Raw genomic sequence first — 23,507 nt, 5'->3', positions numbered from 1 at the left:
GCTTTCTATTATTATTATTATTATTGTTTTTATGACATCATTGGACCACATTAGTCAATCATTTCCTGGTCCTCTTCTTCAGTAAGCACATTTCATTTTTTCTTAACTGCCTAGTATCTTTTTATTCGTTCTAATCTTTCCTGTCTTTCCTCATCTGTAAATACCCTTTTCATTGTGAATTGTTTGTCTACTTTTGGTTTAAATCTTATTTGCTTGTCTTTCAGTTTCCTGAGATTTTCTGCCTTGTTCTGGAGATCATCCAAGGTTATATCTAGTTCTCCCATATCCTCTCTAATTTCCTTGATCCATCCTACTTGTTGCTCCAGATTCCACAGTTTCTGTACGATTTTTCTTGCTAATCTGGTTTCTGGTATCATTATGTGGCTTTCTATATTAAATAACTTTTACTAATTATTACTTCTCATAATTACAATTTAATATTAACATTATTAATCACACACATTTAACATTCTTAGCCCTGTAATTGCTCTGGACGTGTTAACACGCGCGCCTTTGTAACTGTCCCTAAGTGCTCTGAACGTGTTTACACGTGCCACCAGTGCTACCTGGTACTCTGAACGTGTCTACGCGTTCGGAGTACCAGGTAGAAGGACTGGTGGCGCGTGTAAACACATTCAGAACACACAGGGACAGGTACAAAAGTGCATTCGTTAATAAGTCCAGGGCAGTTAAAGGATTAATTACAGACATTTAGTTTCCAGAAAGCGAACAAAAAAAAAGTTTCTTCATTTTATTTCAACGCCGCTTCCGTCCAACATTCTTGTTAGGTTTTCTGGATCCCTTGTTACTTCGAGGTTTTGCTCCGGATCTGTTCTTTGAACCTTTCCCTTTTTTTGATTGATTGCCCATGTCCCTCATCCTTTTGCCTCCCTTTTTAGGCTTCTGGTTTTTCCTTTCTTCTGAACGCCTAGTAGTGAATTTGCACAAATTATAGTAAATATCACCAAGAACATAGTAGACAACAATAATTAGTCAAAAGACCAAGAAAAACAACTTACTCTTGTTGTTCCTGAAATATTTGTCGGTTGACTGCCTTTTCAATATCAAGTTTTGGCCTTTTCTTAAGAATGCTATCCACCATTTCTAAGTTCATCTTCTTCTCTTGGTCAGGACGTGGTGGTGGAGGCTTCCTCTTTTTACCACTTTGTAATAATGGCCCTAATTTATTAACCTGTTTCTCTTTTGGAAGCTTTGCCTGGAACTTTCCCACTGATGCAGTTGAAGCTTTAGCGACACTAACAGCTGCTCCAAGCTAGAAAATTTCCAAAATAATTTTTAATCATCACTAGCACAACATATCAAGACAGTGATTTTGTGAATATGTTCAAAGAGCACAAATGTGAAATGACCTGGGTGTTCCTACTGAAAGATAAAAAGGGCAGGCAGAGGGCGGAGGGGGAAGAGAGAGGAAGAGAGAGAGAGAGAGAGAGAGAGAGAGAGAGAGAGAGAGAGAGAGAGAGAGAGCATCATTATAGTGCAAGAGCAGTCAAGACGGAATTTTGAGATGGAAAAATAGTGAAACTAAAATGATCTTTGGGTTGCATGTTAGGATATTTCTAAATGTCATTGCTTGCTTCTTCCTCTGTAAAACTAAGCACGTATTTCAATTATCAGCATAATAAGCACTAATTAAATCCAACAATTTGGAACCTCGTCAATGTCTTACCTGTGAAGAACTCAGCGTCTCTGTAGGAGGCAAGCCCACCCTCGGAACTCTGATATTTTTAGAGGCAGCCAGATTCCTTAATCTCTGAAATTCATTCTTTGAAACTCTTTCAACCTTAATTTCAGCCTTTTTGCTAAACTGGTCTTCCATTGGGTCAGCATTTTGCGGTACTTCTAGTACCCAGTCTCGTTCCTTTTCTGCAGCAGCACGCCTGTATCCATACAGAGGTACCCATTTCTAAAAGAAAAAAGCTTTTTTTTTTTACCTGGGAGTGACATTACATGTTACATAAATTGATTAATAAGTTACCTGCAAGAAATTAATAGTTGACAATAAAATAGCTTATGTGGCTCTGACAATGTCCAAAAGTATTTATATGTGACAAATCAGTATTTTACAGCATAATGAAAAATATAAAAATGTACATAAACATTTCTTATCTTGTCCTTCAATATTGGCTAAATTAAAAATGCTGTGGCAATATTCTGAAATAAATTTGTGAAGCAGTTTATTAATTTCTTTACAGTACTGCACAACAGTATTAAGTTGGAAGCAACAAGACAAATGATTAAATGTGCTCATGAGGCGTGCTTGGGTAGCTCAGAAGTAAAGAGCACTAGCCCAGGAAAGGAAAAGGTCCCAAGGTCCGAGAGTTTCATTCTGGAAATGCTGACATTGAAGACATTATATATTAGGGAACTAACATTCACTATCTGCTAAGCTTATTTCTTATTTTGCAGACAAAACTAATGAAACCAAATAATTTGAATCAACTTGTTTGTACAGAATCTAAGGTTTACATATTCGACAATTATACAAACCTTTTTTAAATTGCCGAGGTGAAACATGTTGCAGACACTTCTTCCACTAACAAGAAAGATACATTAGTCCTTAATATCCTATCAATATCACAGCCATTCTTCTGGGTATTCACTGGGGTCAGAGAGGTATTGGAGAGAGGAGATGAATTTATTCTGACACTGTTGAAAGGGTCGCCATGGCATGTCTCAAATGATTTGGGGAAGCTTGGAAAATAAATCTTAATGGTTGGGTACCAATTTGAATCTCACCCTTCCTGAGTATCCATTGCTTTAATTACTAATTTATCCTGCATGCTAATTTTTGCCCAGTTTATCACAGGGTACAGTACTCTCTATAAAGAAAGTTCTTACTATACACAGTATAGGGAGGCCTTTCTCAAAGTTTGGCTGCAGCTGGTGTTAGCAAGCAGGCAAGAGACAGTATTAAAACTTTGTTTCTGGTAAACTGTTGAATAAATAACAATTTTACAGTCTGATATGACAAGTGGTTTCTTGTATGCCACTAGAGGATTTCCTCTGCAGTTGCTAATAGGTGGAAGTCTAAAGAAAGCAACTTCTGAAACATGAAATGCTATCTTGCATTAGTACACTGTTTCTGGAAATATACAGAGTAGCATCAACTGTTATTTACTTACATTAAGATTTTACCATAAACGGTATGAAGATACTATTCCAGGAAATTCACATTCATAATGGGGTCACTTACCTATAAGATGCCTGCATTGAAACTAGGTATTAAGTGTTAAGTTATCACTGTGTATGTATCACTTTCACCCCAATCTGAAACACTGCAGCTTGTTTCCACATTACAGAACAATATATTTTTAATCTGCACAGTGACTGACATTTTTATGCATCAAGTTAATACTAAATAAAATGTTTTAGATAAAAAAACAGCGGCTAAACCAGGTCATGGTCACCAAATTCCAGTTGCAGGTAAGCTATCTAACAGCTTCCAGGGCCAACAATAATTTTATTTCCAGTGTTTCATATCATTATTGACTCAAACTGTGTGTGTGTGTGTGTGTGTGTGTGTGTGTGTGTGTTGAGGCAACATACCTCACGAGACATGATTACCCCCAGAATTTATTCATCCAGTGTTTGAGAATGAGAACACTTAATAATTTTTTAACAAACTTTTCACATGATCTCAGGCCTTTACAAAACTTTCTTAAGGACATGCTTAGCACATTAATTCACTTGTAATCAGATACTGGAAGCTGTTTTATAGATGACTGTTAGATTCTGTAAAGAACTGGAGATTTTCTGGTTTAGCAATTAAATTAGGAACTTTTCTGTTCACAACTACTCTTGCAATACCAGGTACACTGGCGTGTAAACACAGGTACATACTTCTAAACAAAAATTACTCGCAGAAAGTAAATCAATGTTTAAATTTATACTGCAAAGACTTTTAGGCATTATTATATCATTATAATTTTGCTTATGGCACCATTTTCTTTCATAGATGTGACAACTTCAAGATTACCTAACGTTACCTTCACTAGCTGAGGAAATGTAGACTTTGGTAACTCCAAAATGATACCTCCAACATTCTAGAATATGTTTAATAGTGGGCTCATGCAATACAGCAATATCACATTTTACTGTATTAAATTCATCTATCCCCACTTTTTTGAATGTAACGTGTTTACTGTCCACAGATTTCACATCCCTCACACATTATTCACCAATACTTGCACTTGATAATAGTCACATTATGCTAGATTACCTTCACTAGTAGTGGAAATGCATGCTTTGATGTTGTGTTCACAGTTGACTCCCTCATGTTCTACTGAACTGACTCAGATCTCCATGCCACCATCATAGGCAAAAAGAGACACGGTCTGGGGTTGGAGTAAGTGTCTTAAGATGCTTGGTAAACATAAAAAGAGACATTAGTTTCCGAGCACAGTGGAATAACCTTTGGTGTAAGATGAGATGCCATGCTGTCATCAATAAAGACAAATTTACTCTTAACGTGTTTTGTATGGTAGGTAAGATACAAGCTGAAAACCAGTCTTTAAAGGCTTGATGGTTCATTCATAAAAGTTATGTTCTATTAAATCATGGCCCTTTAGAATAGCATGAACTACCTTTAGGAACATTTTCAGTCCAAGTATCCCAGTTAAGCTCATTTTGAAAGACAATATATGTTAGAAGGAAGGTTCGAGAAACTGAACAATGTAACATTAGTGTTGTAGCACTTTTATTATGATTGGTTAACTTCTCCGGATATTTGAAGCACCATTCAGCAGCCCCATTCAGCACAGCAGTTTATTTAATCCTAGGCTTTATTATAACTGATTATATGGATCCTGGGTCATTCTTGAGTGTTTCTTCCAAGTTTACAATGTATTCAGAGATTAAATATTTGTAAACCAAAGCCCTTGACAATTATTTGAATATAATCCCTCTCCAATTATACCTTTATATTGTTTTAGCATGACAGACATCCTGTAGATTGCAGGCAAGTTATTTTTGAAGAGTGGAATAAACACATTTTCTAATCCGGGTAACCTTTTCTAAATAACAACAAATCAAACAGTGAATTAGGATTTCACCACTCTCCACATTTTATTGCTGAATTACTGCTTAGAGCTGTTTGGCCAACAGGTTCTTTTTCAATGTTTCCTATTATGCTTGGTATACAGTGTTCCATGTGGAATACTGTATGTTTCTAATACTTGTAAAACAGTCACCTCATGATTTACTACTTTAGAAAATGCTTGATTAGTGTTAGATTTAGGCTACGTTAAATGTAAGAATTATTTAAAATACTGTATTTGTGAAATTAAAAATTAATAAAACTGTTTGCAAATTAAAATGATTAACTTGTCCAGTGTATGTTGTCAAAGGCACCCCAATTGCTTTGTTATTTTATTATTCAAGTCAGGCACATGGCTGGAAACACCATCTGTGGTAGAACTTCGGCAGACATGAAGACGCTAAAATATATAGGCTTTATACTATTAATTGTTACTTATGTAGAGCAGAAAGTGTCACACAGAGATCTCATTGAGTCCTTCAAAGACTGAAAATACTTCTCCAACCTTGCAGAAACAGATCTTCCGCACCTTGTCTCTACAGTCACCTCCCACCTCCCATGTTCCCACCATCCGGCCACACAGGAGCACTCCCCTCATGACTTGGTACAATCAAAGACTGGAGCATCTGAATTACCTTCTCTGCCAGGGTTTCAACTATCTCTTGCCATGCCCTGAATGAGGACTATCCCACACACTATACCTCCCCACACATCCCAGCATGGTACTCCGCTGCCGAATGAGCCTATGCAATATCCTTGTCCATCCTTAATCCTTCCCTATTGTCAATCCCTTGTTTCGTGGCTCATATCCCTGCAATAGACCTAGATGCAAAACCTATCCCATATATCCTCCCACCCTCACTCACTCCAGTCCGGTCAAATACACCTCTTATCCCATCAAAGGCAAGGCTATCTGTGAAAGCAGGCTTGTGATCCACAAACTAAGATGCCACCACTGTGCTGCTTTCTATGTGGACATGACAACAAGCTGTCTGTCCACATTAATGGCACTGACAAACTGTGACCAAGAGTCAAAAGCTGGAGCTCCCAATTGCTGAAGATGCTGCCCAGCACAACATGCTTCACCTCAACGACTGCTCCAAACTCTAGGCTATCTGGGTGCTTTCTAACACCACCAGCTGTTCTGAATTGCACAGATAGGAACCCTCCCAGAAATATATCCTATGTTCCTATAGCCAGCCTGGCCTTAAACTGAGTCTTGTCCATCACCTACCTATCCCCTTCCGTGCTCCCACTTCGACACTACACAGCCTTCTATTCCACCAATGCACCCACTAGTCTTTTCCCTTCCTCTACTTCTCTCCTTTTCTGCTCTCCATCCTCCCCCACCCCTCAATCCTCCCAACTGCACTATCAACTGTACCCTGCCCCACCACATCCCTACACACTCCCACAAGCAGCACTTCAGCTTCCCCCCCCCCCCCCCCCATCCCCACCCTACTACATTTCCCCCTGCTCACTACAGCCTCCTCATTACCCTCAAGGTTCCACAGACTGCTTCAATCCATCAGTTGCAGTGGCTGTACGTATTTCAGCATCTCAAATTTACACCAGTCTTTTTGTTGTACTTGCCTGTGAATCAGTGTGTCCTATGAATGGCGAGCAGAAATCTATCCTTTTCATAATATTGCCATTATTCCATCCAGGATTTTCTGTTGTTCGATGCACAAAATACAAACAGCTTTGATTTAAATTAAACTTCAAATTACGCAAAATACAACTTACTATTTGCACTGCTAGGAAATATAATAAACATCTCAAAAATGAAGAAAGCCATCTGCAGGTTATCTTTCTCCAAGAAAAATGGCAACTTTCCTTCATGAATTGCATTGTTCTGTGTAGGTGCCAGTTAAGACTATGGAGTTTTTGTGAAGTGTTTCTTTTGTTGTAGGACATCTATTCTTGATACTATTTAACCCTCAAGTAGGTGCACCAATTTTCCTAACACGAGTGGGCACGCAGCGTACTTTGCACACATACAAGGAATCATCGTCTATGTTAGCAAGATAAACATGTACAAGCAAAGTCACAGTTTAATCTTAGTTTAACTAAACAATGATAAAATAAACATATTATATGAACTAAATCACTGTTTAATTAAACAATTGTATCACTCTGTTGCTGCACCCAAGTGCTACCCCACAGCAATGACCCACTCAGACAATTAAATAGCACAGTTGCATCAGATCCCAGCAAACGCTTATTCAGTTACTAATTATTTCATAGACAACTACCTCATTGTGGGATTGTATTGCTAGCTTGGAATCAGAGCCATTTTCTTTGACAGACAGTAAATTTTTTTCACCTAGCTCCCTGTTTATTTTATATTACTGATGCTTAGTTGGATGTATGACAACACAACTTATCACTGTGTTAGCTGAAGTAACAATGAAGGAATAGGTATGGACCCGCAATTGTAGAACAACACTGGAATGGTACAAGACAATGCTATTTGTGGTTGGCACACTTTATACATAAGTGTGCCTGCCTGAGGGTTAATAGTAACACAATGACTACATTTTGCAATTTTAGTTGTTAACTGAATGATTTCATTTATATCTTTAATTTGTTAAGGTATGGCAACCATGAGTTTGGATATTTTTCTTTGATTTGGTGCACCCATAAAATCACACAACTGCTAAAGCTTTTTTCTCCTCCTCCAATATTACCTTTAGGATATCATCCCACTTCTTCTTTGGTGTTTTCTTCTTTTTGATGCCCTTTTCCTTTGCAAATTTCTCCCACACTGTAGGTGCTTTAGGTTTGGGAACTGGGAGCTGCCTAGGAAGAATGTAAGATGGTGCTGGTAATTTTGCTACTACTGCTTCTTCAGTCCTTTCAGTTGGCAACTCCCATATCCTATTCAATAAGAGCTGTGTATTGTCTCTAGCCAGATTCTGCAAGTAGGTTTCTCCCTCATTTCTGAAAATGTAAATACATAAGTGGAGAAATTCTGTGAATTAGAATTAGTGGCTGCTTCAGTGTTGAGAACACTTACTGGAACAATACAACAGTCACTCTCAATATACATTATTAACATGGACAGAAAAAATCTACTCGGCATGTGGTAACTAATATGAAACATATAGAAAGATCTAAACTTAGTGCTTTTGGCTTTTGGAACCGCGAGTTCTTTTACTGGCGAAGAGAGAGAGAGAGAGAGAGAGAGAGAGAGAGAGAGAGAGAGAGAGAGCACTGTACAACATGGTGGAATTTCTTCACATTCCAACTTTATATAGCATGCAGTAGTGCACAATTACTTAAATGCATCTGTGCATGCTGTCATTAATTTAGCCTTGTCTTCAGGGTCACTACAGCAGCAACATGTAAATAGCTGAAGAATATCTCTAAATTATTCACTTAGTAGTAGTTCTTGAAACTCTGTACACAGGTTTTCATGGGACAATGACACCTATTGTTGAGCATGTGCTAATGTGAGTGTTTCAGCAGTTCCAAGACGTTCTCCTATGGTCAAACAAACCTTTGACCACTTGAGCTATCCTTTGTATACTTTCAATATCCCTGTTACTCCTATTTGGTGTGAGTCCCACACACTCAAGCACTATTTCCAAGATGGAATGTACAAGTGATTTGTAAGCAGCCTCCTTTGTAGGCTGACTGCATTTTTCCCATATGCTGCTGGCAAACAGAAGTTGATTTCATTGAGATTTGGTGTTCTGCCTCTTCCGAATACAGGAAGAGGTTGAGTTACAGCATCGAAATACTGTGTTGGAAAGATGTGGACCACTGGCAGAACACTCAATCACAACGAGACAACAATAATTTGCTCGGAAAGTCTAACAAGGGGAGGGAGCAACTTAGATAATTCAGATTGGATTGAGGCTTGGTTTGCTTTTAGTTTACCCAAAGAGAGTTACCCTGTAGCAGTAGTAAAATACTCTGGGTCAGCCAATTCCCACTCTTTATATAATAGTTCAGTGATGCCTGAACTTGTGTAAAAATGACTCGCTGGCAGCATGCTTTATTTTTAAACTGCTGATCCAGGTCCAAACTCAATTTTTTCTTAGAAGGATTTTTAAATAAAATAAATAACCAAAATCCTTAATGATTTTGTTTTATAGATAATGCAAATGTTTGTTGCTTCTAATGAAACGAGTTAAAATTAATACTGTATGTTAAAAGAATTAAATAAAACTTTTACTTCAAGTATAACAAATCATATGATAGGATAAAAATATCTTCTTTATATGACAAATGTTTTACATTCTTATATACAAGAACTTGAATGATGATTATCATAACACACTGGAAACAAGGACTATCCCAACATCTGACACAATTTATAAAAGATGAATTTCTACATGAACAATATTTTTGTAAAATATCTGTTGGAAAACACACTTCATTGACATTCATAAAAATTCCTCATTAATCAGAACATTTCGAAGCATAGCAGGCATACCAAATCATTTCATTAAAAATTGGTGATGACAGTTAAAGATGTACTAGCCTATTTATTTTTTATACCATCTTCACGAGAATTTTGTTTCTCTGTTTTCATTGAGAAGTATAATCATGGTTGCCACAAGTTTCCCCAAGTGAAATTCCCTGATTTCCAGACAAGTTTTAGCATTTTTCCCTGACACATCTTGAGATCTCAAGGGTAAGTTAAGACATAAGTTGACAATCAGCCTTCGTAGCTACGATACAAAACACAATAGTACAAACGAGGGAATATCTAAAAATAGATGGCATTTCCTGACGTGAGCAAAAATGTTAAGTACTAACGCAATATCTTTTGTAAACCATTTTTAGATGGAGAAAGCAAGCCAAATGGTATACGATTTTCATTAACACCACTGATGTTATTTTATTTCAATAATATATGCATTTCCTTGGAGACACAAGACAGATTTAAAATACCTTCACTGATTTCAGAAATAACCTCAGAAAAAAATAGGCTTCTTGAAAGAAGTGTATAAGGTGGGGAAGAATTGAGTAAAGCAAACTGTTGGTGACCACCAATAAAATATTGGCTTTACTCTGTTCACTATTGTCAGTTATTACCCACTGTGTCATACCTATTATTTTACTAGTATTTTCTGATTTTTCTTTCGAGAAATATCTGAGTACATAGCATATAACAATTTGCTTCATATCGCCAATACTTTCTCACATATAAACTACTTCTGAAGTGCCAAAAGGTATGAGAACCAATAAAATGTCTATAAAACTCCACACTGTACAACGTACTTGCGGTGAGACAGTCTCAATTCCTGAAATCCATCATCCGATGCCTCTGGCCCTCTGAGGAGCACCACAGTCCTGGGTCCATGGATAAACCATGAAAATATGCTGCATTACACCACACACAAACTAGATCAGACAGACAGGGCCTGCACATTATTGGGAACCGAACAGCTTCAGATCGGCAGGTCGGATCCATTACCGATACCCACAGAAAGAGCCTGCGCATTTCGCTTGTTGTGAAAATCCACTAATGTGGGCAGCTATTCATGAGCCACAGACATGTTGATGACATGAGACCACAGTGATCAATGCATGCAATAGATAACATGTTCAAATACTTTAAGGGTAAATAACAATGAGGATAGGTAGCACCTCACTGTAAAGATAATTGCTGATTTTCAGCTACTGTTTTTATCCGAAAACAAGAGCACACACACATTCACTACTCACACACATATGACTGCTGTCTCTGGCTGTTGTGTCTATTAGAGAATTAGATCCAAACAAACCACTCCTCACACCTCCCTACCTTTCATCGACAGCTGTTAGACTAGTGGCAAGAAATGGTGGAGGCACTACATCTACATCTATACTCCGCGAGCCACCTTACGGTGTGTGGCGGAGGGTACTTATTGTACCACTATCTGATCCCCCCTTCCCTGTTCCATTCACGAATTGTGCGTGGGAAGAACGACTGCTTGTAAGTCTCCGTATTTGCTCTAATTTCTCGGATCTTTTCATTGTGATCATTACGCGAGATATATGTGGGCGGTAGTAATATGTTGCCCATCTCTTCCCGGAATGTGCTCTCTCGTAATTTCGATAATAAACCTCTCCGTATTGCGTAACGCCTTTCTTGAAGTGTCCGCCACTGGAGCTTGTTCAGCATCTCCGTAACGCTCTCGCGCTGACTAAATGTCCCCATGACGAATCGCGCTGCTTTTCGCTGGATCATGTCTATCTCTTCTATTAATCCAACCCGGTAAGGGTCCCATACTGATGAGCAATACTCAAGAATCGGACGAACAAGCGTTTTGTAAGCTACTTCTTTCGTCGATGAGTCACATTTTCTTAGAATTCTTCCTATGAATCTCAACCTGGCGCCTGCTTTTCCCACTATTTGTTTTATGTGATCATTCCACTTCAGATCGCTCCGGATAGTAACTCCTAAGTATTTTACGGTCGTTACCGCTTCCAATGATTTACCACCTATGGCATAGTCGTACTGGAATGGATTTCTGCCCCTATGTATGCGCATTATATTACATTTATCTACGTTTAGGGAAAGCTGCCAGCTGTCGCACCATGCATTAATCCTCTGCAGGTCCTCCTGGAGTACGTACGAGTCTTCTGATGTTGCTACTTTCTTGTAGACAACCGTGTCATCTGCAAATAGCCTCACGGAGCTACCGATGTTGTCAACTAAGTCATTTATGTATATTGTAAACAATAAAGGTCCTATCACGCTTCCCTGCGGTACTCCCGAAATTACCTCTACATCTGCAGATTTTGAACCGTTAAGAATGACATGTTGTGTTCTTTCTTCTAGGAAATCCTGAATCCAATCACAAACCTGGTCCGATATTCCGTAAGCTCGTATTTTTTTCACTAAACGTAAGTGCGGAACCGTATCAAATGCCTTCCTGAAGTCCAGGAATACGGCATCAATCTGCTCGCCAGTGTCTACGGCACTGTGAATTTCTTGGGCAAATAGGGCGAGCTGAGTTTCACATGATCTCTGTTTGCGGAATCCATGTTGGTTATGATGAAGGAGATTTGTATTATCTAAGAACGTCATAATACGAGAACACAAAACATGTTCCATTATTCTACAACAGATTGACGTAAGCGAAATAGGCCTATAATTATTCGCATCTGATTTAGGACCCTTCTTGAAAATGGGAACGGCCTGCGCTTTCTTCCAGTCGCTAGGTACTTTACGTTCTTCCAGCGATCTACGATAAATTGCTGATAGAAAGGGGGCAAGTTCTTTAGCATAATCACTGTAGAATCTTAAGGGTATCTCGTCTGGTCCAGATGCTTTTCCGCTACTAAGTGATAGCAGTTGTTTTTCAATTCCGATATCGTTTATTTCAATATTTTCCATTTTGGCGTCCGTGCGACGGCTGAAGTCAGGGACCGTGTTACGATTTTCCGCAGTGAAACAGTTTCAGAACACTGAATTCAGTATTTCTGCCTTTCTTCGGTCGTCCTCTGTTTCGGTGCCATCGTGGTCAACGAGTGACTGAATAGGGGATTTAGATCCGCTTACCGATTTTACATATGACCAAAACTTTTTAGGGTTCTTGTTTAGATTGTTTGCCAATGTTTTATGTTCGAATTCGTTGAATGCTTCTCTCATTGCTCTCTTTACGCTCTTTTTCGCTTCGTTCAGCTTTTCCTTATCAGCTATGATTCGACTACTCTTAAACCTATGATGAAGCTTTCTTTGTTTCCGTAGTACCTTTCGTACATGATTGTTATACCACGGTGGATCTTTCCCCTCGCTTTGGACCTTAGTCGGTACGAACTTATCTAAGGCGTACTGGACGATGTTTCTGAATTTTTTCCATTTTTGTTCCACATCCTCTTCCTCAGAAATGAACGTTTGATGGTGGTCACTCAGATATTCTGCGATTTGTGCCCTATCACTCTTGTTAAGCAAATATATTTTCCTTCCTTTCTTGGCATTTCTTATTACACTTGTAGTCATTGATGCAACCACTGACTTATGATCACTGATACCCTCTTCTACATTCACGGAGTCGAAAAGTTCCGGTCTATTTGTTGCTATGAGGTCTAAAACGTTAGCTTCACGAGTTGGTTCTCTAACTATCTGCTCGAAGTAATTCTCGGACAAGGCAGTCAGGATAATGTCACAAGAGTCTCTGTCCCTGGCTCCAGTTCTGATTGTGTGACTATACCATTCTATACCTGGTAGATTGAAGTCTCCCCCTATTACAATAGTATGATCACGAAACTTCTTCACGACGTTCTGCAGGTTCTCTCTGAGGCGCTCAACTACTACGGTTGCTGATGCAGGTGGTCTATAGAAGCATCCGACTATCATATCTGACCCACCTTTGATACTTAACTTAACCCAGATTATCTCACATTCGCATTCGCTAATAACTTCACTGGATATTATTGAATTCTTTACTGCTATAAATACTCCTCCACCATTGGCGTTTATCCTATCCTTGCGGTATATATTCCATTCTGTGTCTAGGATTTCATTACTGTTCACTTCCGGTTTTAACCAACTTTCCGTTCCTAATACTATATGCGCACTATTTCCTTCAATAAGAGATACTAATTCAGGAACCTTGCCCTGGATACTCCTGGATACACTAGGTTCGTTTGAGCAGTTACCAGAAAGCACCAGACAACAGGCTGTAGTGCGCATGCGCAGCTACGATGACGTAGGCAGCCCGTGCTTGGTGCTTGCTCTGCTCATACGCTTTTCGTCGTATTTCTGGTGGGGCATCACATGACCATGTGTAGCCGTGCGGCATGTTGTTGAGAGGACATACTGAATTGTACTTAGAGCAATTGTTTTATCATATCCCACACAGATAAAGGATGCAAATAAGGAAGCAGTTCTTGGCATAATATCATTTCAAAATTAGACTCCACAGCTCGAAGTATCATAAAATTTTGCTAAGGGGTGACTGACAGGTTTTTTTAATTTTTAAATTCGTACTCTGTAATATTGTTATGTAGCATTTCCAACTGGTTTACATCTACACAGCACCGCAAAAAGCTACTAAGATGGAATACAAATTACTTGCAACAAAAAAAAGAGACAGTTTCTTGTGTAGCTTACACCGGAATAAAGGACAATAAATTTCATGACTATTTCAAAATGTGAAAAAATTAACATGGTGGTCTGTGAGGCAAAGAAACTGTACAACTGACAGTTTATATTCTATTCTAGCAATAAATATGAAGCCATGTGGGGAGTTAAAACGAGAAAACATGGTATGCTGCCAGTCTAAAATTTAGCATGGAATGGCATTCTATAAATTTAAGACGTAAACACAAATTAAGAAATAACTTCAGGCCCAGAAGTAGTACTAGACAAGTGCCTTGTGATCGAAAAACACTTTCACAGAAAGCAGATCTATAAAATTCTGCTACAGCTGTCATTATCTTTGAAACAAAATATTTAGTTCAAAACTATTGAGCAAATTTGCCTACTTAGCTTCAAGTCAGTGTTTACGTATGTTTGTACGTATATAGAATTAAGAGATCTTACAGTGTCATAAAAGGAACAGGGCATCAGAGACTACTCCAGCAGCATCGGAATTTCATAAACCATACTAAAATGCTTCATTCCGCTCTAGTTGCACATTTCTATGTCCAGATGGACTCTGAAGTACCTGATATTCAGCGTTTCATGTGGTTCTCGTGATACTAATTTTCTTGGAGGTCCAGTACTGTATTCTCATGTTTGGTTCTTTATTGTGGTATAACGTCATTCGTCCCAGAAGATGAAAATTTGCTCTTTAAACTGAACGAGGCTGAACGTAGCCAACAGCGCGGAATGAAACACTTCGTTTCAACTAAACTAACTGCCTCAGCGGAAAAAAAATTAACTGAAGCAAATTTCTCTATAAAACGGACAGAAATAGCTTCATTAAGACATTAATGGTTGATTGCTAATAACGTGGAAATAATATAACATCAGAAAATTGAAACTACTAACTTATTTTGGTCTTTCGTGGTTATGAGAATGTATATTAATTCACTTGATGGCTCCCAGCCACAGAAATTGTTTTGTTTTCATTTGATGTGGGAGCTGTAAACGAAGACACGCCCACGGGTCACGTGAGGAAGGACCTCCGCACTATAACTCAGCTTGCTCTGCGCATGCGCGGATCTGGCAGCTTGAGCCTGCCAGGAAAATTTCTCCGGGTAGCTTCTGGCTGCTTGCTGCTACTGCTCATACACCAAACAGCCACGCTCCAAGTAGCCAGAAGCGGGAGGAAGGCACTGCTCATACGCGAATTCAGCTCTGCGCACGCGCACGAGCCCGCTGGCAACTGCTCATACGAACCTACTGACTGCAAGCTGATGGGGTGGTAGGAAGGAGAGAAGCAGTAGTAATGACGGAGTAGGGAAGTGGTGCATGTACTCAGTTGCATTACATCTACTGAGACAAATGAGATTTTTCCAGTGTTTAAATTAAACACTGGACATTTTTATATTAATTATGAGTATGGGATGCGCCTGAATTTTGGAGACACAGTTTTTCGAAGAAAAAAGTAGTCTGTAAAAAAAAATGGTACATCTGTAAATTTTTGAGAATATTCATTTACTTCTTGCTGCACATAAGGGTCAAATTTACCAGTTATTTCGTGCAAACAAACAAACTAACAAATACTTTGGGTAGTAATTTCGGACAGAGTTAGAGAATATTGTACACAGACTGGTACTGATATGCTGGAAAGAGGATACATTAAAATATATTACATGGAGGGTGAAAACAAAGAGAAAATTTTGAAGTAATCTGTGATCTTTACCTGTTTGGTTAGTGCTAATAATTAATCTTTATTGACAGTAAGTATCAATTTCAATGTGTTGCTTGAGGCTTTCCCGACGGACATGTTGTATATATGGTTCTCGGGCGAGACGTCGGATGTCATAGTGCAAACTCCACAATATTTCGTCAGCGCAACTGGCCGACATCTTCAGGTGCGACGAATACACTGCTAAGGCAGGACCAGGGCCCCCTATTTATGCCAGTTTTAGACAGGATGTGCGCATGCGTGAAGGCGCCAAATTCGATGGCCAATAGCGACGATATCAGCTAGTAGCTGGAAGGACAGTAACGCCACCAACAGGATGAAGAACCAAATACTTCAGCGCATGCGCGGAGGCTGCCGCCGCTGCCCTGCGCTGCCATCGGCCGCCCCAGCGACCTCTGTCGGAGGTCGCAAGCGCGGAGGCTGCCGCTGTTACTCTGCGCTGCCATCGGCCGCCCCAGCGACCTCTGACGGAAGCCGCAAGCAAAACTGCGCGTCCACGTAGGCGCCTTGATTATTCTCCCGTTGTCAACAGAATATTTATGTTGCTGGCGAATCGTCGTCAGTCTCATGACCAATAGTATTCCTCTCTGCTCGAAGCGACTTCAATATGGCCAGTGCTGGATCCCAAGCTGTACTAAGCTGAAAGCCCGTGTCTCTGTTTACAAGATTCGTCGAGTTACGTATTTCCACTGCTTCCTTAATAACACTGTCCCAGTACGAACTCGTCGATGCGAGGAGTTTTGTATGTTGATAATTCATAGAATGGCCTGTACTGAGACAATGCTCGGCCACTGCAGACTTTTCTGGTTGCTCCAGACGAGTGTAGCGTCGGTGTTCAGTGCATCTCTCTTCTACAGTGCGACAAGTTTGTCCGATGTACGACATGCCGCAGCTACAAGGAATCTCGTAAACACCGGGTTTTCTTAGGCCAAGGCTGTCCTTAGATGAGCCCAAGAGAGCTCTGAGTTTTGCCGGCGGACGAAAAACACATTTAACTTTATGCCTCTTCAATAATCTTCCTATTTTTGAAGAGATACCGCCGATGTATGGCAAGATGACCATTCCCCTTTGTTCTTCGCCTTCTTCCACTTCCTCACGTTGGGTAACCCGCTTCGGTTGTAAGGCACGGCGAATCTCCCGTTCGGAATATCCATTTTGTTGGAAAACGGTGCGCAGATGGAGTAGCTCATTGGATAAGCTGTCTGAGTCTGATATGGCTCGTGCTCTGTGGACCAACGTCCTCAGTACGCCACTTCGTTGCGAAGGATGGTGACAGCTGGTGGCCTGTAAGTATAAGTCCGTGTGTGTTGGTTTACGGTACACTGAGTGACCTAACGTGCCATCTTCTTTTCTCCGTACCAACACGTCCAGGAATGGAAGTTCGCCGTTTTTCTCCATCTCCATCGTGAACTTGATGTTGGGATGAAGCGAGTTAAGATGCTCAAGAAAAACATTCAGTGACGCAATGCCGTGAGGCCAGATAACAAAGGTGTCATCTACATATCGCCAAAAACACGTAGGTTTCAAATCCGACGTCTGGAGTGCTCTCTCCTCGAAGTCTTCCATAAAAAGATTAGCCACAATGGGTGACAGGGGACTACCCATTGCGACGCCGTCAGTCTGTTCAAAGTATTGTCCATTAAATAAAAAGTATGTCGAGGTGAGCACATGTTGGAATAAGTCTAAAAGTTCCCCATCCAGCTTCTCGCTAATGAGCAACAACGATTCCTGCAATGGTACTCGAGTAAAAAGTGAGACTACGTCAAAACTCACGAGTATATCTGATGGTGCGAGTCGTAAGTTCTTGAGCAGACGAATAAAGTCTTGTGAGTTACGGATGTGATGCTCACACTTTCTTACTAAAGGGCTCAATTGCGCTGCCAGATGTTTCGCGAGATTATACGTTGGTGCCCCGATATTACTCACAATAGGCCGCAGTGGCACATTATCCTTGTGAATTTTGGGCAATCCGTATAGCCTGGGAGGTACGGGCGCCTGTGTACGCAGTCTCTTAGCCTCACGGCATTGCGTCACTGAATGTTTTTCTTGAGCATCTTAACTCGCTTCATCCCAACATCAAGTTCACGATGGAGATGGAGAAAAACGGCGAACTTCCATTCCTGGACGTGTTGGTACGGAGAAAAGAAGATGGCACGTTAGGTCACTCAGTGTACCGTAAACCAACACACACACGGACTTATACTTACAGGCCACCAGCTGTCACCAACCTTCGCAACGAAGTGGCGTACTGAGGACGTTGGTCCACAGAGCACGAGCCATATCAGACTCAGACAGCTTATCCAATGAGCTACTCCATCTGCGCACCGTTTTCCAACAAAATGGATATTCCGAACGGGAGATTCGCCGTGCCTTACAACCGAAGCGGGTTACCCAACGTGAGGAAGTGGAAGAAGGCGAAGAACAAAGGGGAATGGTCATCTTGCCATACATCGGCGGTATCTCTTCAAAAATAGGAAGATTATTGAAGAGGCATAAAGTTAAATGTGTTTTTCGTCCGCCGGCAAAACTCAGAGCTCTCTTGGGCTCATCTAAGGACAGCCTTGGCCTAAGAAAACCCGGTGTTTACGAGATTCCTTGTAGCTGCGGCATGTCGTACATCGGACAAACTTGTCGCACTGTAGAAGAGAGATGCACTGAACACCGACGCTACACTCGTCTGGAGCAACCAGAAAAGTCTGCAGTGGCCGAGCATTGTCTCAGTACAGGCCATTCTATGAATTATCAACATACAAAACTCCTCGCATCGACGAGTTCGTACTGGGACAGTGTTATTAAGGAAGCAGTGGAAATACGTAACTCGACGAATCTTGTAAACAGAGACACGGGCTTTCAGCTTAGTACAGCTTGGGATCCAGCACTGGCCATATTGAAGTCGCTTCGAGCAGAGAGGAATACTATTGGTCATGAGACTGACGACGATTCGCCAGCAACATAAATATTCTGTTGACAACGGGAGAATAATCAAGGCGCCTACGTGGACGCGCAGTTTTGCTTGCGGCTTCCGTCAGAGGTCGCTGGGGCGGCCGATGGCAGCGCAGAGTAACAGCGGCAGCCTCCGCGCTTGCGGCCTCCGACAGAGGTCGCTGGGGCGGCCGATGGCAGCGCAGAGCAGCGGCGGCAGCCTCCGCGCGTGCGCCGAAGTATTTGGTTCTTCATCCTGTTGGTGGCGTTACTGTCCTTCCAGCTACTAGCTGATATCGTCGCTATTGGCCATCGAATTTGGCGCCTTCACGCATGCGCACTTCCTGTCTAAAACTGGCATAAATAGGGGGCCCTGGTCCTGCCTTAGCAGTGTATTCGGCGCACCTGAAGATGTCGGCCAGTTGCGCTGACGAAATATTGTGGAGTTTGCACTATGACATCCGACGTCTCGCCCGAGAACCATATATACATCAATTTCAATGTTTGTACTTGAAAAATCTCTGCAGATGCCAAGGCATTTTTTTTTCTTTCTTTCGATGAATCCTATGCTTACATTTGAACTTCTTGATCTGTCTTTCAGAAGCTTTAAATTGAAAATCTGAACTGCCCTGCAAGCCCTACTGCTGCAAATCCCATGTGGTCACTTGTTGATATCTTTCTCTGCCTTCCACATAACAATCATATGTCCAGGAATTGATGATTGCACACTTATCAAACTGATTCCTGCCTGTTTATGTTATTTTCCATTCCCATTTGGATATATATTCCTTCTTTTTCAATTGGCTGCCCCCCCCCTTTTTTTTTTCAATGTTCATAGATCCTATGTAGGATGCACTTTTTCAATGTTTGTAACTTTTGTTTTATAATCCACACAAAGAGATTCTGCATCTTTCCTTTTTTCCACTTTGGTTCATGTTCATCTTCGAAAGGATCCTCAACAAAGTTTCCATTTTGGACGAAAAGTTTTTCACCAGTAACAAATACTTTTTCAGCTAGTGTGTCCATATTTCCTCACCTACCAACATTGCTTCTCGAGAAACTGAAGTTGAAGATTCTACTGCAATCAAGTTATTATCAGTCAGCAAGACTGTGTAATGAACAACCACATCTCTCAACAGTAACTCTGACTTTTCACTGTATAATTAGTCTTGACTAATTTCATCTCCAACTTCAGATACAATGTACATCCACGTTTAACTTATTAACAGACATATTCACTTCAACAATCTTTAACAATATAAAAACTCCGACCTTTGAAGTATTTAGTAAAGAAATGGCATGTGTATTCGAGTTTATTCAGTACAACCAGTTAAAATGGCAACATTCTGTAGCCTGTCAGTACTACTATTTGAATGATTCCCACAGCACCTCAGATATTCTGAAACGTCCGCCTACCAACAACAGATCAAGACTCTAACTCTTCCATGGAATAAACAGGTTTTAAAAAAATCTAATGAACAACTTGCACCTGTTCACATATAATAATGGTATTTAAAGAGAAAACACCTAATAACTTTTTGACGATAAAAGTATTGTATTAACATTTATTTCTCCTCTAAAAAATGGATTTACCATTGCTTAACTTTGTTAAAATATAATATTAAATTTCAACTAGTTTCATTAGGTCTAATTAACAGTTTCCTCATAGATAAAATAAAATTGTTAGTGATTTTATTTACAATTGTTTTGGTTGTTTATTTTATTTAAAAATCATCCTGATTATTACAAAAGAAAAAAAAAGAAAAAGAAAAAAAGATTGGTAGAAACTGGGATTGAGCCCGGATCAGCAGATTAAAAATCGAGCAAGCTGCCAATGAGCCATTTTTATACAAGTTCAGGCATTCATTAAACTAGTATATAAAATACGAGTAAAACTTTGAAACCTTTTTTCTGGGAACTGGCTGGCCAGCGTGTTTTACTACTACTGCAGCATAACGCCCTTTAAGTAAACTACAAGCCAACCAAACTTCATTGCCAATCTGAATTTTCAAGTTGTGCCCACCCCTTAGAGATTACAAACACAAGACCGCCACCTGCCTTGCCTGTGACAGGCTATGTGCATTCAATTTTCACATCATACAACCTGTTTTATGCTGACTGACCGCCTCTTCAGTTTATTATTGAAGGATAGATCCTGATATTGGGATTGTTCACCTGCTTCAAAATGCTGGGTTCCTAGGATAAGTTCCGGGTCAGGTGGATCATGGTGCAACGAGAAAAGTGCATGTCAGTGGACATGAGATCCTCTGTATGGTTCCTTGGACCAAATGCTAAACCAGGGCAATGGACTTCAGAGTTGTCCCAAATGCAAAAGTCCTCTACTTATGCATCAGAAGTAGCCATCACTCCCAAACAGTAGACAAATACTTTGATATTTTTAAGGAATAGTGTGACACTGGGGAGTTGAGTTGATTTCAAGCTTGAACCCTGAACAATCGGTGGGGCAAGAAGTTATGATGGCACTAGGCAGTGTCACATGCTTACTGTAATAAGTTGTCACTAAATGCTAGACATATTGCCATACCTACATTGACCAGGTGGATGGCTGTTGACTGGCCCTCCCAGAAACTTCAATGCTATATGGATAAATAGCCCTGGGATATGAGGACCCAGCTCCAGTGACACAAATTTCAAGCTTTCGCAACCCACGGTTGCTTCATCAGGAAAAAGGGAAGGAGAGGGAAAGACGAAAGGATGTGGGTTCTAAGGGAGAGGGTAAGGAGTCATTCCAGTCCCGGGAGCGGAAAGACTTACCTTAGGGGGGGAAAAGCGACACACACACACACACACACACACACACACACACACAAAAGCAGACATATGTCCCCTCTCAGCACGCAACCGCGAACTATTAAATTTTAACTATCAGTTCCATACCTAAAGCCACATAATAAATTAAACGCCTTACCGCACGACAATCAGCAAACCAATAACACCAATCGACACCGCAATCACATTAAAAAAAATTAATTGGTAACTCGCTGAAACCAATTTCCATTCTTCAATCACAGTTAATACAAATTAATTCAAATAGCTACTAACGACGCTCAAATGAACCCAATACACCACATAACACGCGGACCATACACACACACCACCAACCGCAACAAGACGTCTACAAACATAACAAACTGAAACTGCCGCGCGCGAACCTATTATATTTGTCACAGCAAATCACTTGCACTTAAAAGATACATCCTATTCCAAGCTTGTTTACATATAGTTAAGAAATGTTTGTACTACATTACTTCTAGAGGGAATCGAACACTAACCTTAATTTTTTGATATCGATTTCATTTGTGTCAACTGCCAGGAGCGTACCAATGTCGAATTGTAGTTCTAAATGTTTCTCTACATCTGTGGGCTTGAATTTCTCCGATGCCTTTTTCGCCTTTTGTAATACTTCACTTACAACATCCATGTTCATAACACACGTGCCACCAACCTCATACTTCACGCTTTTGTCAAAGACACTCCTAGTTTGCTACTCTCGCTTCACAGGTATTGTATATCTTGCCTCCCCCACCCACATGTTGCATACGGTATAGTGCATCTCTGGTGTTGATAGTAAGCCAGTCATCTGTGAAAACATTGCGTAATGGGAGTGTTATTGAATTTATTTAATGTAGACAGCGTTGGTAATCATGCTATTTATAATTGGCGGATGGATTAAAGATGAACCTATGCATTATTTTAAGCCGTCGATTTCCGAACGTATAGTATAGATTACTGACAACGTTAACTTCGTTGTATGTCAAAGCATAGTTTCAAATCTATCGTAAGAGGGGCGTCTGCTCGTATAGGAGTATGGAAAATTCGTTTATTTAGTTCTAATATAACATCACCTTTACCAGAGATGGATGAAAAGAGTCACCCGAAAAGTATTAAATTACCTGATACGGTAGAAGTGTTCGGTAATTTGAAGAACGCCAAGAGATTCGCAATTGATATAGGTACTTATCCAGTTTGGTGTTCGCTTTATCTTGTAATTGGTACTGTTAGCTTTTCTTCGCGGAATTCATGATCATTTTATACTCTGCAGGTGGTTCTCTGACTAAAATAGCGTATTATTCGACTGTGCCCCACAGAAGAGTGATATATGAGGTGGAAAGAGATGATGGCACTTCACAGTCCTCTGAGGTATGTGTTCGTCACACAGCGATCTATACAACTTCTTTTGGGATTAATTTTTGTGTAATACGTCATTAGTTTGACCCTCATTTTATCCGACCCTTCTAACTACCTGCAGCATGATCTCCAGCAAGAGCCAAACTTTCCAACTGTTTTTCCCAATACGATTAAAATAAATACTTTTAGACAGTGGTACAACAAACTCTGTAACCCAACCTCTCGCTACGCCTTATGAGTTTGGAAAAAATTTGCCATAGCCATTGTCCATTATCAGTAATAATGATCCTTCGGCGTCTTTACACTGTTAAATAACCCTGTATATTGACCATGAGTTCCCCCTTTCAGTTTTTATACTAATGTGTGAAAACATATGTTGAGTGTTCTATGTCAGTGTAGTATCATTAGGAATTTTCATTCAAGTCATCGAGGGTTGCGGTGTGCCAGTTCTTGATCGTCATCTATTTACAGTGCCGTTGATATCAGTTTGTAATGTTAACATAAGCTGTTCAACAGTATACATTAATTATAACATTTTACATGAATGCAGCTCACAGTATCTAGGAGCATGATGGACATATACGATGTTGGCGTGTGGCAAGTTCCATAACTAATTA

The 23,507-nt window shown here is 40.2% G+C and overlaps 2 protein-coding genes across 3 annotated transcripts in view; one reads left to right on the top strand and one right to left on the bottom strand.

The window, feature by feature from the left end:
- Window positions 1-414: 414 nt before the first annotated feature.
- Window positions 415-22,249, bottom strand: LOC124596522 (ribosome biogenesis regulatory protein homolog). Its single transcript, XM_047135689.1, has 5 exons — window positions 22,035-22,249; window positions 7,747-7,999; window positions 1,688-1,924; window positions 1,020-1,273; window positions 415-928 (listed from the first exon to the last, which is right to left on the bottom strand). Exons 1-5 carry the CDS (start codon window positions 22,187-22,189, stop codon window positions 757-759), a joined length of 1,071 nt encoding a protein of 356 aa, XP_046991645.1. The 5' UTR covers window positions 22,190-22,249; the 3' UTR covers window positions 415-756.
- A 78-nt stretch (window positions 22,250-22,327) lies between these two features.
- The window catches only part of LOC124596521 (4'-phosphopantetheine phosphatase), a 167,045-nt gene continuing 165,865 nt past the window's right edge, over window positions 22,328-23,507 (top strand). For both annotated transcript variants that reach the window (XM_047135688.1, XM_047135687.1), the window contains exons 1-2: window positions 22,328-22,715; window positions 22,805-22,902. In XM_047135688.1, the coding sequence (XP_046991644.1) occupies window positions 22,514-22,715; window positions 22,805-22,902 (300 nt within the window). In that variant the 5' untranslated portion in view covers window positions 22,328-22,513. The remainder of the gene's footprint in view (window positions 22,716-22,804; window positions 22,903-23,507) is intronic.

The sequence above is a fragment of the Schistocerca americana genome, chromosome 2 (genome assembly GCF_021461395.2).
Source record: "Schistocerca americana isolate TAMUIC-IGC-003095 chromosome 2, iqSchAmer2.1, whole genome shotgun sequence".
In the NCBI taxonomy this organism is placed as follows: Eukaryota; Metazoa; Arthropoda; class Insecta; order Orthoptera; family Acrididae; genus Schistocerca; species Schistocerca americana.
The sequence above is the reverse complement of the archived record's forward strand: the minus strand, read 5'-3'. Positions and strand labels throughout refer to the sequence as shown.

What these genes read in the sequence shown, in the direction of transcription:
- LOC124596522 (XM_047135689.1), bottom strand. Translation starts at nt 22,189, where the DNA reads ATGAACATGGATGTTGTAAGTGAAGTATTACAAAAGGCGAAAAAGGCA. An exon ending in AGACGCTGAGTTCTTCACAG is followed by an intron (nt 1,274 to 1,687) that starts GTAAGACATTGA and finishes GAAATTTTCTAG; the next exon opens with CTTGGAGCAGCTGTTAGTGT. An exon ending in ATATTTCAGGAACAACAAGA is followed by an intron (nt 929 to 1,019) that starts GTAAGTTGTTTT and finishes ATTCACTACTAG; the next exon opens with GCGTTCAGAAGAAAGGAAAA.